Here is an 18,402-nt window from a genome sequence, read left to right on the forward strand (position 1 = left end):
TTAAGGATAACTGACCTCAAATCTTTCTCCACTTCTGTATACTGATGCCCACAACATGGGAAAACATCTCGAATCTAAAGACTGTGACAGCAGAGGCTATGGACTTTTCCTCCAGGAACCTGCCCAAACCTTTTTTAAACCCAGATACACTAACTGCTGATATATCCCCCCCTTAGCTGTCTCTTTTCCAAGCTGAAGAGTCCTAACCTCTTAAGCCTTTCCTCATATGAGAGGAGTTCCACTCCCTTAATCATTTCGGCCGCCCTTCTTTGAACTTTCTCTAATTCTACTAGATCTGTAAGATAAGGCGACCAGAATTGCACATAATACTCAAGATGTAGTCGAAGCATAAATGTGTGTTAAAATTGAATGCTATTAAATATGTTTTCTTTGATCCAATACAACTTAATTCTTTTTTGGACTCTAAAATAGCCTTGTTGCCCTCAGTCCAGTCAAGACCAATAATCCTCAGAAGCTTAGCTGAAATTGGGTGGCGGAGCAGGTGGGGGGAAGAGGGGGTGGTGGTTGGGAAGCAAGGATAGGGGAGGGCAGACTTATATGGTCTGTACCAGAGCCGGTGATGGGAGGCGGGACTGGTGGTTGGGAGGTGGGAAATACTGCTGGGCAGACTTATATGGTCTGTGCCCTGAAAAGGACAGGTACAAATTCAATTCAAGGTAAGGTATACACATATGACATTTCGTCCTTTAGATTGTAAGCTCTTCTGAGCAGGGACCGTCCTTATTCGTTAATTTGTACAGCGCTGCGTAACCCTAGTAGCGCTCTAGAAATGTTAAGTAGTAGTATATGAGTTTGTCTTGGGCAGACTGGATGGACCATGCAGGTCTTTTTCTGCCGTCATCTACTATATTACTATGTAATAACATCTACTCCGTGAAGTAATTAGAAACTCCTGGAACTTCCTCTCCTGTCCCTATTTCAAGATAAATGTTTTCAATTATAATGTTAATTATAATTAAATGTTGAGACAGGCCTCCGTTGTAGTGGACTATAGATGGCTAAATGTAGAAAATGTTTATGCTCTATATTGTAAAATTGAAATATTAATCTTGATTTCCTTGTTGACATATAAATAACAATGTAGGATGTAAATTGTGATGTTAAGTTTCCTAATTTTTGGAAATCATCTTTTCTGTATCAAGATGTATCTTGAAATTATTGTAAAATTAAAAAAAAAAAAAAAAAAGATGTAGTCGAAGCATGGACTGATACAGAGGCATCATAATATTGTTAGTCTTATTTTCTATCCTAGAGAAATAACAAGGGATCAAGAAACTGCTAGGATTGCTGTGGTTAGTATTTTCTCAGAGGCATGTTACTTTTTTTGTTCTCTGCAGAATGGAAGACAAACATATTTATGTACTAACACGGTATTTACAAAAAAGATTCTGTAAGTAGAAACAGAGGCTTACAGAACTGCTCTGAAGTATACACACAACAAGCACAGCACGTTTCTACATGTCTACCATGTAAGCGTTCCCATATGCAGCGGACGGAAGCAGAGTTGTGAAATACATGTGCTCATACAAACTCAGGCAGAAAGTTACGTCTGCCTTGAAGCAGGAGGTCTGGGGGAGGCTGTATAAAGGCACATAGGTTACCTGTATAGCATAGAGGCAACGCAGGAACCTATGTGATTTCAGAGACTCTGTTTCTTAAGATAAATCTCTCCATGGGGAGGTTAATTTCTCCAAGAATAACTGGTGATCAACGGTGCGAGGCAGAAAGAATGTGTGGGGGTCTCACTGGAAGCTCAACCTCAGGACACTCACCTAGCCCAGCCCTTCAAAGGCAGTACAATGCATTTCTTAATTATTTGAGATCTATTAACTGACTTTATGAAGAGATTCACCTAAGGCTGTGTACAGTTTAACATAAAGCTTACAATTTTGTTAACAGCATAACAAAAGTAAAATAACCGACGAATAAACTTAATATAATAAATGAGGCAAACTTGAAAACAGTAATTTTTTTTTGTTACATTTGTACCCTGTGCTTTCCCACTCATGGCAGGCTCAATGCGGCTTACATGGGGCAATGGAGGGTTAAGTGACTTGCCCAGAGTCACAAGGAGCTGCCTGTGCCTGAAGTGGGAATCAAACTCAGTTCCTCAGTTCCCCAGGACCAAAGTCCACCACCCTAACCACTAGGCCACTCCTCCACTGTTGCTACTATTTGAGATTCTACATGGAATGTTGCTATTCCACTAGCAACATTCCATGTAGAAATCGGCCCTTGCAGATCACCAATGTGGCCGCCTGCTTCTGTGAGTCTGATGTACGTGCAGGACGCGAGACTCAAAGAAACAGAAGCCTGCGCAGCCTTCTACATGCTAGTGGAATAGCACCATTCCATGTAGAAGCTCTAATAGTAGCAACATTCCATGTAGAATCTCCAATAGTATCTATTTTATTTTTGTTACATTTGTACCCTGTGCTTTCCCACTCATGGCAGGGTCAATGCGGCTTACATGGGGCAATGGAGGGTTAAGTGACTTGCCCAGAGTCACAAGGAGCTGCCTGTGCCTGAAGTGGGAATCAAACTCAGTTCCTCAGTTCCCCAGGACCAAAGTCCACTACCCTAACCACTAGGCCACTCCTCCACTCCAATTGAAACCTAATAATAGAACTCTGTGAAACAGTATCAAAAATGCAGAACCTCCAATTTTTGTCTCATTTCTTTGGCCCCCTCTCCCCCTCCCAACCAGCTTGTTGGAGTGAGAAGTTTTACACAGGAACAATTTACAACCCCCCAAGAGTATCCTAGTCACTACCCAATAATCGACTAGTGGATGGGTCCTTAATTAAAGGTTCTTGGAAAGAGTGCCAGGGTCTGGCCGCTGTTGTGCCAATGACTGGACTAAGTAAGACGGGTGGAGATCAAAACAGGAAGGAAAAGAAATCCCTGGATAGTTGTGAATGAAAGCACTTGGCACCAGATCTCTGTCCCAGCTCCAACTGAGCTGAAACAAAACAAAGCGTTAACAATCTCACGCACACACTGAAGCTGAAGGAGGTTTACCAATCTAGCCTTCTGCGTACAGTAAACATTTCCGGCATGTCTGTTCTACCCCTATTCAGACAGGGAAGCTTTGCTCACCTGATGGGGGAGACGAATGGGACCTGCTTCTGTTTTTTCTGTTGTCCTGGCTTGCCTGGCATATCGTTATATCATTTTCTGACTTTTCCACCTTCTGGTTTTCTACAGAAGACTCTCTCTCATTCTCCGATATGTTCTCTTTATCTTCTTTCCCATCCATGGACGGAACCTTTTCAGGTGTCTTATTTTTTTCAGACACATCCAATGTTTTCTCTTTATCCGACTGCTTGGATCTTCTTTGCGTACTATGCGCTCTTTCGTCTTTATCACTTGCAGTTTCCGTCAACTTCCTCTGTTCTTTGAACTTTTCCCTTTTTTTATCGGTATCCAAATCACTACTTTTTCTTTTTTCTTTCAATTTATCCTTAGTTATATCGTTCTGTAAAGAGTTACAACGAATAGAAAAAAAAAAATTAAAATTAATCTCTGCTTATGAGTCCCACACAATACAGAGGAATCTATGAAAGCAATATTTACAATCATCATCTTACTTACTATGGCAATACAGCATTTGGGGGTTTATCTGTGTCTAATTCCAAACGTTGGTCTCATGAGATTTCAGAACTACAGACCAATGTGAGTTACTGCGCCATAAGGCTCAGACTCAGCTCTGCGGTGCAGGAAGAAAGAAGTTACAGCTTTGGCAGCAACCACGACAGAGGAGGAAGTTCCTGATTCGTGGAAAACAGAGTGAGGACCAGTGGGAAAGCAACGGGAAAAGAGTCATGCTGACTTGGAGGCATATTTTCAAAGCCCTTAGCCTTCCAAAGTTCTACAGAAACCTATGGAACTTTGGTTTTTTTTTTTTAACAATTTTACTTAATTACATTCACATTGATCACGTAAATGTAAGGAAAAACAGAAATTAATATAAGGAAAAAGAAAAAAACATTTTCTCTCAACAATATATAAAATTAACCGAGATTGGATAGCAGAGCCGGTAGTGGGAGGCGGGGCTGGAGGTTGGGAGGCGGGGATAGTGCGGGGCAGACTTATACGGTCTGTGCCAGAGCCAGTGGTGGGAGGCGGGACTGGAGGTTGGGAGGCGGGGATAGCGCTGGGCAGACTTATACGGTCTGTGCCAGAGCCGGTGGTTGGGAGGCGGGGCTAGTGCTGGGCAGACTTATACGGTCTGTGCCCTGAAGAGCACAGGTACAAATCAAAGTAGGGTATACACAAAAAGTAGCACATATGAGTTGTCTTGTTGGGCAGACTGGATGGACCGTGCAGGTCTTTTTCTGCCGTCATCTACTATGTTACTATGTAATTGTCCACAATTGGGGGATCCGAGATCAGGAAAACAATCTCAAAGAAAATAAGAAAAACACCAAGTGGTTAATCTTACAAATTCATATTTTCTGAGGGAGAAAGGTTAATCGGTAATTGCAGCCGGTTCAGTGGTAACTAAAGGAAGTTGCTGCAGAGGGTTCTTCATCTGTTCTTTTAACTCCACAAACTCTTGTAATTTCTTGGGTTCAACAAATAAGGAAATAAAACACTTACAAGGGAATCGCTCTAGGAAGGTCCCACCTAGGGCAATGATTCTTGGCTTAAAAGCCAAGAGTTCACACCTCCTAGTCTGCGATTCCCTTGATATATCAGGAAATATATTTATCTTTGAACCCAAAAAACTATCAGCCATGTATCGGAAATACAATTTCAAAACATTGTTCCTATCTAAATCAAAGGCAAAAGCCACTAGTAATAAGAAACCTCTGGAACTTTGGAAGGCTAAGTGCTTTGAAAATATGCCTCTTGGTGACTTGCTAGAGGGAAACCGATTAGCTGCTGAAGGCTTCCTTTGGAGGTGGTTGATTTAAGGGAGGAGAGAGATTGGTTGGGACGTAAAGGCTAAAAGAGACTGGGTGATGACTTGGGGGGGGGGGGGGGGGGGGGGGGGGGAAGAGGCTGCTGGCTATTTCTGGAAGAGACCCATAGGAATGCATCATGGGCTTGCTATACTAAGTTCCCCCCCCCCCCCTCCCCCCCAATTAGGCACAGAAAATGAATCAATCAGTCTCTAAAGAAGCTGCAGTAGACCTCAGAAGAGATCCCCCTGCTCTGCTTGGGGGGGGGGGGGGGGCAAAAGAATTTCAGTCTCTGGCTCCTAAGTCCAAAGAAAACGTGTCAAGACTTGGTATGTGTCAAGACTATGCTTGGAATAAACTGAGCCCTTACACCAAGCCCCCTCCCTACCCATCTTCAAATCCCTCTTCAATGTTGCTTTCGGCATCTAACCTTTATACCTTTCAGGAAATGTAGACTGCCCCTATTTGACTGACTGTACATTTGTACTTTAGATTGTAAGCTCTTTGAGCAGGGACTGTCCTTTTATGTTAAATTGTACAGCGCTGCGTAACCCTAGTAGCGCTTTAGAAATGTTAAGTAGTAGTAGTAGTATTACAAATAGCAGTGATTTAACCAGAGCTGAGATTGTGATGTCATAATGCCTCATTCCACCAATGCCTAAGAGCCAACCTCATCAGTGATGTCACAATGGCTCGACTGTCCTATACTTGGCCCACTTCCCCCCTTAGTGTGAAGAGTTTCAGTCTCTGGTATCCAGAGCTGAGATTGTGATGTCATAATGCCTCATTCCACCAATGCCTAAGAGCCAACCTCATCAGTGATGTCACAATGGCTTGATTGTCCTATATTTGTCTCACTCTTATCTATTAGATTGTAAGCTCTTTGAGCAGGGACTGTCTCTCTTTGTTAAATTGTACAGCGCTGCGTAACCCTAGTAGCGCTCTAGAAATGTTAAGTAGTAGTAGTAGTATTACATATAGCAGTGATTTAACCAGAGCTGAGATTGTGATGTCATAATGCCTCATTCCACCAATGCCTAAGAGCCAACCTCATCAGTGATGTCACAATGGCTTGATTGTCCTATATTTGTCTCACTCTTATCTATTAGATTGTAAGCTCTTTGAGCAGGGACTGTCTCTCTTTGTTAAATTGTACAGCGCTGCGTAACCCTAGTAGCGCTTTAGAAATGTCAAGTAGTAGTAGTAGTAAGATGATACATAGCGTTGTACATATCTGCCAGTGTGGTCTGTACATCACAGCTATTCTTTTATGATGATATTTTACATCAAGTGTCACAAATATACAACGAGCAAATGAGGTAGTTTTCACACTCATTTGCCTCAGACAACACCAGCATTAGTTCAGATTGTGTCTGTGTGGAAAGTCTAGAAGAAAAAAAAATCCCATGGCTCCCAGGAAGTCTCTTCCCTCTTTTTTTTTTTAACAGTCTGTGGCCTCTTCTCAGTGACTTATGGAACATTTGTTCACCTTTTTCAAACTCGATTCGAACACCACAGAAGTACATGAAAATGATATCTTATTAAATCCAAGAGTTAGTTGCATTTAAAGGTCCAGCTTCTTAGAAACTGGCTGTATAATGCCACACATCTGCTTGTGAAGCCAAGATCTGGAAAATGCCTGGGATAAACATAAAGGAATCCTGTTCAGAAGAAATGGATCCTCAGGAGATCAGCAGAGATTGGATAACAGAGCCGGTGGTGGGAGGCGGGGCTGGTGGTTGGGAGGCGGGGATAGTGCTGGGCAGACTTATACGGTCTGTGCCATAACCGGTGGTGGGAGGTGGGGCTGGTGGTTGGGAGGCGGGGATAGTGCTGGGCACACTTATACGGTCTGTGCCAGAACCGGTGGTGGGAGGTGGGGCTGGTGGTTGGGAGGCGGGGATAGTGCTGGGCACACTTATACGGTCTGTGCCATAACCGGTGGTGGGAGGTGGGGCTGGTGGTTGGGAGGCGGGGATAGTGCTGGGCACACTTATACGGTCTGTGCCAGAACCGGTGGTGGGAGGTGGGGCTGGTGGTTGGGAGGCGGGGATAGTGCTGGGCAGACTTATACGGTCTGTGCCAGAGCTGATGGTGGGAGGCGGGGCTGATGGTTGGGAGGCGGGGATAGTGCTGGGCAGACTTATACGGTCTGTGCCAGAGCCGGTGGTGGGAGGCGGGGCTGGTGGTTGGGAGGCGGGGATAGTGCTGGGCAGACTTATACGGTCTGTGCCAGAGCCGATGGTGGGAGGCGGGGCTAGTGGTTGGGAGGCGGGGATAGTGCTGGGCAGACATACAGTCTGTGCCAGAACCGGTGGTGGGAGGCGGGGCTGGTGGTTGGGAGGCGGGGATAGTGCTGGGCAGACTTATACAGTCTGTGCCCTGAAAAAGACAGGTACAAATCAAGGTAAGGTATACACAAAAAAGTGGCACATTTCTTGGGCAGATTGGATGGACCGTGCAGGTCTTTTTCTGCCGTCATCTACTATGTTACTATGTATGTATGTAAGATCTGGAACTGTCATTGTGGTCTTTGGAGCAACTTCCTTCAAAGTTCAATGCAGAAACCCTTCTTATAGACACAACTTCCTTGTAGCCGGATAAGGAGCATCAGAGGGGATTCCTTTAAAATGCTCTTCACCCTCAGGAGGAGAACTAAGCAAATCTGAAAACACCCCTCTCAGTGATGACAAGGAAAGGAACTTGGCCAAAGTGCATTATAAATATTTAGGCAAGCAAGGAAACGAGCACAAATCACAGAGACAAAAAAGATAAAGAACAACACCATCTGATCATATCTTCCACCCAATTCAATCCTGCTTGTCGATGGAGAGCCAAACGTTAGGAGAAAGAACGAAGTCATAAGCATGCCTTTAAAAAGAAAATAAAACCATCCTTAACAGCGCAGAAAGCATAAAAGCTAAGCCTCACCTCGTCTTTGGGATAAGCCTTCACATGAATACTTTTTACATTCTGAACTACTCCATCAAAAAATTTTACAGTGTAGGTACCTAAAAAAAATCAAACAGACATGAGAAATCAGGAAAAATATAAATTCACCTCACACTGTGAAATCTTAATCATCCAACAATAAAATTTAAAGCCATGCATCATACATTTATTAAGCTTCATTTAACTAGCAAGTTGAGCACAATTACTGTATATGCTTGAAAATAAGTCGATCTTGTTGTGGTATGGGAAAAAAATGGCCAAAATTGGTGTGAGTTGTGTAAACAGAGGCAAGAATGAAACTACTGGTACTGTAGCACAAGACACCAGCACAACACTGCACGTTGTCATATTTTTATTCATAAAACACAGGCACCTTTACCACCTCTTCTATTAGCTCAAACAACAAGGTTACACATTTTCTCTTTTGCTTCCGCCGTAACTGGTGTTACATTCTGTATAATTATGGTACAGCCAAAGACCCCCCACTGGAATGGTGGCGGGCCCAGTCATAGAGCTCAGGCCATTACAGACCTTGGCTGAGTCAGAAATCTGATGGCTGACATAACTGGGAGCTTACTGGAAAAGTATGGCCTAGTTTGTAGCCCGGATTGAGGCCTAAATAAGCTAAATTAGGAAAAGTTAGGTCAATAGATATGGAAACAAAATGGAGGATTTCAGCACAAAATGGAAGCTGTGTCTGTTACAAAGTGGAATTTTCTCTAATGTAAGTTGGAAAAACAAGTTGAGAAATGAGACTTTCCTGTGAGCAGGATTGTGGTCAGCCATGGTGTGAGAAAGGAAAGGTGTAGCTGGATGCAGGGTCTTGCTTAAGATTTGTGGTCAAGCGAGCTAAAGACAAAACCATGTTAGCAAGATAGAAGCTACTCATTAGCATGAGCCAATCAGTGACAACCATGACATTAGCATAGATCCAATCAGGTATATCTACTGTCATATTATCCATATCCTGAGGGCACCTATAAAAATCAGGGTATTTATTTCCTGGTTTAAGCTAGAGAGAGAAGGGTTGCCACTCTCTCTCTCCAAGGGAAACCAATGTGTCCAGCAGAATTGACAAATTACCTAATTGCTTTCCCTTGTAAAACCTTTAATTGGTAAAAGAAATTATAAAAGATTAGGAATTAACACCTGTTTGCAGCTGGATTATTATATTCCTATAACTAATTGATTGTACGTGCCTGTTGTCAATCACTGATTTGACTTGTACCTTGGCAAATAAACTCCTCATTCCAAATGATGATTTGTGGGCTTCACTTAATGATGAAAGGCTGTAAGTATAAATGCTTTTGCTGTATCAGGCTATCTTTCACTGTATTCTATAACTTGTAATCTAAATCCAGTTTGTCATAAGGCTGGTATCTTTTCCTTAGACCTAACATCTCTCTTAGTGGCAATTCCTTTTAGAACTTCACAACTCCATGATTACCCCAGTACTAGTGCTATTTAGAGATGGAGTCAGATTTAAGGTCACTCCAGCCTTCTTGGGGGGCTCGGGACCCCTCAATTCACAACATTGTCCAAGTCATGCTACTATTTTGGTTTGATACAACACTAAACATTTAAGACCCGACTTTGAGGCAGGGTAATATAATCCGAATCACAGTTATCTTATGCAAGGGTTCACTTTAGGAGTCAGCACTCAAGAAAAAGATCTAGGTGTCGATGTAGACAATATATTGAAATCTTATGCAAACAGGATGCTAGGAATTATTAGGAAAGGGATGGCAAATAAGATTTAAAAAAAATATATACTATAATGTCTCTGTATCGCTCCACGGTGCGACCTCACCTTGAGTACTGCATTCAATTCTGGCCGCCATATTCCATGTATTAAAAAAAGGAGAAAGGAAGGCCAAAAGACAGCCGACATAGTTAAAAAGTGAGCTGAAGGAAGCTGTTGGAGCTAAAAGAAAATCCTTCAGAAAACGGAAGAAGAACTTAACTGAAAATAATAAGAAACATCATAAGGAATGGCAAGTCAAATGCAAAGCGCTGATAAGGAAGGCAAAGAGGGACTTTGAAAAGAAGATTGCGCTGGAGGCAAAAACACATAGTAAAAACTTTTTAAAGCAAGAAGCCGGCAAAAGAATCAGTTGGACCGAGGGGTAAAGGGAAGGCAACTTAGCAGTTAACACATGCCATACCAACTGCTTCTAACAAGTAAAGCCTTACCGTCTTTATTGGAAGAGATAACCTTGGCTGGATAAAATCGACAATCCGACCAGCAAGCCAACACCTGCTCATTGGCACGAAATTCCTACGAACACAAAACATTTGATCTGTTGAATAACAGCATACGGTAGAATCACTCACCTCACTGTCAACACATTCAAAAACAAGAGGAAGGTCCATTTTATTCTACCAAACCATGGCCATTTCCAATCCACAGCAACTTCTATCTAGCCTGCTCATTCCTGTGGACATGCAGATAGAAATATATGGTGCAGAGAAAAATTGTAAGTTTCAGCATGATTTACACTTAAACCATGATTAGGTCCTGGTATAAATAAGATGGCAGTTGGATAATCCCCATGTCACAAAAGTCCACTATCCTAGGGCTCTTAAGCGAAGATCTCGTTCTGAAATTATAGTTACAGTGATTTTTAAAAAATCCCCCCTCACCCAATTTCCCATGTTAATGTCTATATGTCACACTAAAAAGGTTTCTGATCTTTACTTTTTGCAGTCAGCCAAGTACTCGTGAGCCAGACAGACCAATGTTGCACAGCTTTCTGGACTCAACAGACCTCGGGGGGGGGGGGGGGGGTCTAATGTGATCAGCAGATACCCAACGTCGTGTGCCCCTCTGCACATAACATTTCCTGACGATGCCACAGGTACAGCATTGGCTTTTATTTTTGCTGTCATTCCTACAACAAATTTTACAAAATGATTCTGCTTTCCCCAGGAGGCCAAAAATGCTCACATTGACAGCCACACTCCTCCTTGGGTACACCTCATTTGAGTTTGGTGAGGGGAAAAAGCTGATGGGATGATTCTGTACATCTAACCTGAAGTCAGGAACCGAGATGTGTGCTATGACGATTCTATGAACAGCAGTTTGGCACAGAACTGCCGTTATATAATACTAGCAGAAGTCCGCATTTCCACGCGTATCTTCGGGCGTGATGTGCATTAGGCGCACAGGATATAAGAATACTACCATTAACTACCCGACACGCCCCCTGGAACTGCACAATTTATAAAATACCAACTAAAGGCAATTACACACCCAGGATCAATTAACAACCAATAGTTAAGTTATATACACATTTGATCTTATTTTATAAATTGAGCATGCAACTTTGCACGCTTAGCTTCAATTTGAGCATACAGCGTTATAGAAAGAGGAAAAACACCATAATACAGCAAATACTTAAAAAAAAACAAAGAAAGCAAGCTTCAATTCATATCCTTTCACTATTGCAGAAGAAACAAAACTTATTGTCCTGATTAAGATTGTAAGCTCTTTTGAGCAGGGACTGTCTTTCTTCATGTTCAATTGTAAAGCGCTGCGTACGACTGGTAGCGCTACAGAAGTGATTTATAGTAGAGGCAGTGGCGTAGGTATGGGGGGGTGGGGAGGTCCGCCCCGGGTGCATGCCGCTGGGGGGTGTCGGCGCCTCGCTAGTTCCTTGCTCTCTCTGCCCCGGAACAGGTTACTTCCTGTTCTGGGGCAGAGAGAGCACGGAACCAGCGAGGCGCCGACACCCCCCAGCGGCGTGCACTCGGCGGATTGGCTCTCCCGCCGCCCCTCACCACCTTCAAGGTATGTTCTCGCGGGGGGGGGGGGGGGGGGGGGGGGGTTGCGCTACGGAGGGGGGAGGGTGCGTCGCGCTGCACCGGGGGGGGGGGGGGGGGGAGGGTGCGCAGCAGCGACCCGCCCCGGGTGTCAGCTGCCCTCGCGACGCCACTGAGTAGAGGAGACCACCGAGTGTAAAAAGGGCCCCACATATTCAGAACTTTAATTTGAAGCACTGAGCTTTGGGAGACCAGTTCTGTCCCTGCACCAGATGAAAATTGCCCACTTATGCCTGATTCAGTCCTGCTAGTTGTAAAAAAAAAAAAGAGGAATTTTGACTTTTCTTCAGTTCTATTCCATTAAATGGTAAACTGCAAAGGCTCATATAATCCTGAAGAGTTCAATTACTAATACCTTTTCCACTTAAACATCAGAGTTCTAAATGACAGCCTGTGATTCTCTCCCTGTCCATCGTAGTCTACTTGCTCACTCAGTACCAAATATTTAGGACAAGACTGTGAGCCCACTAGGGACACAGAAAATACCTGGAATATGTAAAACCGCTTTGGTTGTTCTACAGAAAAGTGGTATATAAAGAATCTAATAAACTAAAATAAATACAACCAAAAATTTGTTAACTTATGTTTCATGACATGAATAATATTATGTAAAACTGTTGTTACTAAATGAAACTAGAATGGTAAGATCAAAAATTACACAGTGAAAAGATTTTACAAAACTTGTGCACTAGATTTTTTTTCTTTTAATTTTTAACCTTTCAGTGTTTACTTTGATTCTCTGCTTCTAATCTCTCCCCATCCTCTTCTTTCCTCAGGGCACACCAAGATATGCACAATGAATATGCACGAGACAGATTTGCATAGGATGGAGGCAGTGCATGCAAATTTACCTCAGGGACGCAGGCCTTAGACTGCGTTCTGGGGAAGGAACCTACTGTACTAGACCAGACCTACAGCATCTGTTGCGGATAGAGAAATACTGTAAAATTCCAGTCCTTACTGGTGATGTCACTGGAAATAGTTCTCTCTCTCTACCTTCATCTGCTGGTAGGGGGACTCAAACCACTTGTACAGACTGGTCAAACAAAGACGAAAAGGAAGCACTATTAAAAAAAAAAAAAATCTGATCCAAAAAAACTCATGCATGTTAATATTCTCCTGGATTTCCACTGTCCCAAGAGACAAGGCAGGAACTTCTATGAGTTATGTGAGGTTATAAACATAACTGCCAATCACTTAAGTTCAGCAAAAAATGTAAATTCCTACAAAACATACAGAAACGCTTTATAAATTGGGAGACACCACATCACCTTTAGATCTGTTGGTGATTTTTGTCCATTAACAATCTATATAGCCTACAGCTGATATCTGATAGGAGTGGAGGAGTGGCCTAGTGGTTAGGGTGGTGGACTTTGGTCCTGGGGAACTGAGGAACTGAGTTCGATTCCCGGAACAGGCAGCTCCTTGTGATTCTGGGCAAGTCACTTAACCCTCCATTGCCTGCCGCATTGAGCCTGCCATGAGTGGGAAAGCGCGGGGTACAAATGTAACAAAAATAAAATAGATACTATTGGAGATTCTACATGGAATGTTGCTACTATTGGAGATTCTACATGGAATGTTGCTATTCCACTAGCAACATTCCATGTAGAAGGCTGCGCAGGCTTCTGTTTCTGTGAGTCTGACGTCCTGCACGTACGTGCAGGACGTCAGACTCACAGAAGCAGAAGCCTGCGCGGCCACATTGGTGATCTGCAAGGGCCGACTTCTACATGGAATGTTGCTAGTGGAATAGCAACATTCCATGTAGAATCTCAAATAGTAGCAACAGTGGAGGAGTGGCCTAGTGGTTAGGGTGGTGGACTTTGGTCCTGGGGAACTGAGGAACTGAGTTCGATTCCCGGAACAGGTAGCTCCTTGTGACTCTGGGCAAGTCACTTAACCCTCCATTGCCTGCCGCATTGAGCCTGCCATGAGTGGGAAAGCGCGGGGTACAAATGTAACAAAAATAAAATAGATACTATTGGAGATTCTACATGGAATGTTGCTACTATTGGAGATTCTACATGGAATGTTGCTATTCCACTAGCAACATTCCATGTAGAAGGCTGCGCAGGCTTCTGTTTCTGTGAGTCTGACGTCCTGCACATACGTGCAGGACGTCAGACTCACAGAAGCAGAAGCCTGCGCGGCCACATTGGTGATCTGCAAGGGCCGACTTCTACATGGAATGTTGCTAGTGGAATAGCAACATTCCATGTAGAATCTCAAATAGTAGCAACAGTGGAGGAGTGGCCTAGTGGTTAGGGTGGTGGACTTTGGTCCTGGGGAACTGAGGAACTGAGTTCGATTCCCGGAACAGGTAGCTCCTTGTGACTCTGGGCAAGTCACTTAACCCTCCATTGCCTGCCGCATTGAGCCTGCCATGAGTGGGAAAGCGCGGGGTACAAATGTAACAAAAATAAAATAGATACTATTGGAGATTCTACATGGAATGTTGCTACTATTGGAGATTCTACATGGAATGTTGCTATTCCACTAGCAACATTCCATGTAGAAGGCTGCGCAGGCTTCTGTTTCTGTGAGTCTGACGTCCTGCACATACGTGCAGGACGTCAGACTCACAGAAGCAGAAGCCTGCGCGGCCACATTGGTGATCTGCAAGGGCCGACTTCTACATGGAATGTTGCTAGTGGAATAGCAACATTCCATGTAGAATCTCAAATAGTAGCAACAGTGGAGGAGTGGCCTAGTGGTTAGGGTGGTGGACTTTGGTCCTGGGGAACTGAGGAACTGAGTTCGATTCCCGGAACAGGTAGCTCCTTGTGACTCTGGGCAAGTCACTTAACCCTCCATTGCCTGCCGCATTGAGCCTGCCATGAGTGGGAAAGCGCGGGGTACAAATGTAATAAAAATAAATACTGGCAGATGTAATACAGACACACATCAACTTACAGCAGGACCCTCCTCTTCCAGTAAACCCTCTTTCCTTAACTGTATCTTCTCCAAGGGGCGTAAATATGGACTATCCCAGAAGAACCATTCATCATGACGGTGGTTCCAACGTTTGAAATGGATCAGCACTTTTCCTTCCTCATAGTTAATTTCTTCGATATGAGCTGCATACCTGTACAACATAAGGCAACATTCCCAACTTGTAGTACTTCCAAAGATAAGGAACTCATCTTATCTACAATAAGTATGGCACACTTTTCTCTTATCAGTCTCTCCACTGGGACTCTTATCCAACGAACGAGCTCCTCCGGCTCCCCAACAAAGCAGAACAGGAGTATAGTATTTTAAACTAATATTTAATTTTCTTCATCGGCACTGCTGTGAGAAACCACTACAAAGGAACATAAGATTACACTGAAAATAAATGAGTCGTATGCAATTAATTAACTGGTCATTGACAGCCAAAATGTAGGCCCAAGTAGTGGAGTTGCTTACCAGTAACAGACGTTTTCCAAGACAGAGAAGAGACTTGTTGACCTGGATATATACCCTAGAGCAGGGGTTTTCAACCCAGTCCTTGGGACACACCTAGCCAGCCAGGCTTTCGGCTTATCCTCCAGCAACTGCGGTGGCTTAGTTTCCCCCAGTTCTTTCACCAAGTTAAGGTGATCTTCTCTAAATAGCCACTTGCCCCAAAAAGGCAGTTCAACCAGACGTGACTGATGCTGAATCCCCTGCCCAATGCCGCAACCGGAGTTGCTAACGTGCCGTGACAGTCAAAGACATACTGTGGGCCGTAGCACCTGCCAAGTAAGCCAATCCTGCTTCCAGCTGGGGGTTATGGAGCCCGGCTTTTTGTTGCAGACTGCAGATGCCATTTCAGGCATGCTCTAGCCATGAACAAGCTGTACACTGTCGCTTGAAGGCCCAAAGAGGCCACTTCAAAGGCTTGTTTCAGTGAGCCTTCTAGCTTCCTATCCTGTAAGTCATTTAGGACAATGCGCCCTTCCAACAACAAGGTGATGATCTTGGCCACTGCCATAACAAGGGAGTCTATCCCTGGAAAATGCAATTTTTCTTTCTTCTCTGGAACCAACAGAGGCATAGCCATGGCTCTTCCCACTCTCAGCCCCATGTCTGGTGAGACCCATTCTACTGTAATCGGGTCTTGAATGCCTGGATGCATCGGGAAGGCCTTAGAAGGACCTCTTAAGCCCACTCATGATCGACAAAGATGGAACTACCGATGACGCCATGCCTCAGAAATAAGAGTACTGAGCTCCTCTCTATGACGCAACCTCAGTACTTTTGAGTCATCCCACATAAGAAGGGAGAAGCAGAGGTAGACCTCCAGGAGTGGACAGATGAGGCTAAATGAGATCTCTTACGAACCGGAGGGGCAGCGGGATGAGAAACTGAAGCAACTCTGATTGTCCCTGCTTCAGTAAACTGGCCCGATGTAAGAGCAATATAAACTCCAGAGAAAACAAAGATACTGATGTAGCTGAAACCTCTGTTGGGCCAAGAGGTTGTAAAATGGCGACTGTGCTCTGTGAATGATCAGAGGCTGCTCCTCACTGCCAATTGGCCCTGATAAAATGGGGCTCATTCCCAAGCTCTCCTGCATCAAACTGCACTGGTCCTGCCAGACAGCCTGAAAAATCTGGCATATTTGGAGGCTGCGTCAAATCCGAAGACGTGCCGATGATGATCATTTCCCCTATGTCCCGCGGGATGTCCAGCTTGCTTGCATGCACTGCAAAGTCCTGATGCCGGTCGGTGGTTCCTACAGCAGCAAAACTGCTTAACTGCCTCCACAGGAGTCGCCATTCACCCCAATTGGCACAAGTGCTGAGTCAGAACTACTCGGAGGGCTGCAAGTTCTACTTGGTGCAGAGGAGGGATCCTGAGTCAAAATTTAGTTGGACTTACCACTTCCGGCTCCTCCCCTCAAGCTCAGTCTGCACAAGTCTTACTGCAGATAAGAAAGAATCAGGACCGATACTCTGTCCAGGAAATCTCTTTTCTCTTTTTTTTTTAAAGCTTTTGTGCTGGAAAAGGAGAGCTACACAGGAAAAAGGGGTGAGGTGAAGGGAGGGAAGAAGTACATTTGCAGAGCACCAGAGACAGGGATCTGAAGACCTCCAGATATACGGACTGAAGCCAACCACAAAGCTCAACTGGGGACCAGTTAACCGGCTAGACCAGGAGCAAATCACTCAGAACCAGAGGCCGAAAAGTGTGTCCATCTACCTGTTGGAGATAGAAAATACTGAGGAGCTGGACTGGATGCCAAGAGATGTCTCAGCTCAGTTTTCAGTTCTCTATCTCCACCTGCTGGTTGATGGACATAACTATTTCACAGGTTCTGGAATAGTGGGAAGCTAAGTAATGGAAAAAGCAAGTTATGTGTTCATCACAACTCACTTTGAATAACTGCTGGTATTCCTTTGGAATGCTAACAGACCGTGGTTAGAATAATTGCAAAAGTAACATGATGTTAGAAAGATGTACCCGTACCATTTCTTTAATCTGTCTCGGGCTTCCAACTGGGCTCCAACCTCAAAGCTGATCCCTCTTCTGTTGGGTGGATGCTTTGTCATTTTAGATAGCAGTGTACCTCAAAAAGTGCATTTACTATTCTGAAAGAAAGAAAACAAAACATCAACCTATGAACATTTACAAAAATTGGCAACTTAATCCTTAAACATAGTTAGAATGATTCTAAACATTTTAATAAAGGCATTATAAAAAACTAGTAAAAAAGGCCCATTTCCGAAACAAATGAAACGGGCGCTAGCAAGGTTTTCCTTGGAGTGTGTATTTTTGAGAGAGTGTGTGAGAGAGAGAGAGAGTGAATGTGCGAGAGTGTGTGTGTGACAGAGTGAGTGAGTGTGGGTGTGAGTGTGTCTGTGAGAATGAGTGTGTGTGTGATGTGTGTGGAAGTGCGTATGTGTGACACAGGTTGGTCAGCTGATTGTTTTTGGTTTTTTTTGTAGCACCGGCCCTGCTGCTGAACATGAAAAGCAGCAGTGGCCGGCAATGGGAGCTGGGGCTGGCGCTGTCGCGGTGGAGGAAAAGTGGGCTGGCAGGGCCCGTCTAGGGCCGGCCGTGGCTACGCCCCTGGCAGCAGTTTTGAGCGATTCTACTCCTCCCCTGCCTGGGTTGGTGTTTGCTGGGGTGTGGCATTGTGTGTTTGCGGTGTCAACCTTGGGGGGGGGGGGGGGTGTTTTGGTGACGGGCGGCGACTTTGGTGGGTGGGGGACGTGCTAGGGGGTTTTGTTCCGTGTGTTAGCGGTGGCAACCTTGGGGGGGGGGGGGGGGGGGGGGTTTTGGTGACAGTCGGCGACTTTGGGGGGTGGGGGAAGTTGGGAAGGGTGGATAGTGTGTTTCCAACCTTCTAATGGGACGTCATTTTAGGTTGAGCGCTGTTATTTGCTGAGTGTCATTGCTCCGCCCTCGACGTCATTACATTTGAAGCGTGGGTGAGGCAGACACTCATGGAGCAAAAAAGTGGTCTCAGCCGCCTCACTTTAGAACGTTGGGAAAGTGAGGCTTCATTAGAATGTTGGAGGTGCGTTTTATATAGAGAGATGTATCTGAAGTTAATTATACAGACACAACACAACACAATGAGGCCAATGAAATAAAATGCGCTCAGGCTTTAGCATACAAATATATGGGTGCGTGATGCAGAACAGGGTTTGTTTATAAGATAATCCTGCACAAATCCTGGGCAAATTCACTATTCAGTACAGATACAGAGAGGCGTGGGCCAAGCACA

The 18,402-nt window shown here is 44.4% G+C and overlaps 1 protein-coding gene across 5 annotated transcripts in view; it reads right to left on the reverse strand.

Moving 5' to 3' along the window:
• Nucleotides 1–18,402, reverse strand: part of PHF20 (PHD finger protein 20) — an 88,418-nt gene that overhangs the window by 52,130 nt on the left and 17,886 nt on the right. For 4 of the 5 annotated variants that reach the window (XM_030211562.1, XM_030211561.1, XM_030211563.1 and 1 more), the window contains exons 2-6: nucleotides 17,139–17,260; nucleotides 14,619–14,790; nucleotides 10,074–10,158; nucleotides 7,860–7,939; nucleotides 3,121–3,499 (exon numbers count right to left, since the gene is read on the reverse strand). In XM_030211562.1, coding sequence (XP_030067422.1) covers nucleotides 3,121–3,499; nucleotides 7,860–7,939; nucleotides 10,074–10,158; nucleotides 14,619–14,790; nucleotides 17,139–17,221 — 799 coding nt within the window. In that variant the 5' untranslated portion in view covers nucleotides 17,222–17,260. Of the gene's footprint in view, nucleotides 1–3,120; nucleotides 3,500–7,859; nucleotides 7,940–10,073; nucleotides 10,159–14,618; nucleotides 14,791–17,138; nucleotides 17,261–18,402 lie in introns of those variants that run through there. The other variant, XM_030211564.1, reaches the window with a different exon arrangement.

This window comes from Microcaecilia unicolor, chromosome 8, assembly GCF_901765095.1.
Source record: "Microcaecilia unicolor chromosome 8, aMicUni1.1, whole genome shotgun sequence".
In the NCBI taxonomy this organism is placed as follows: domain Eukaryota; kingdom Metazoa; phylum Chordata; class Amphibia; order Gymnophiona; family Siphonopidae; genus Microcaecilia; species Microcaecilia unicolor.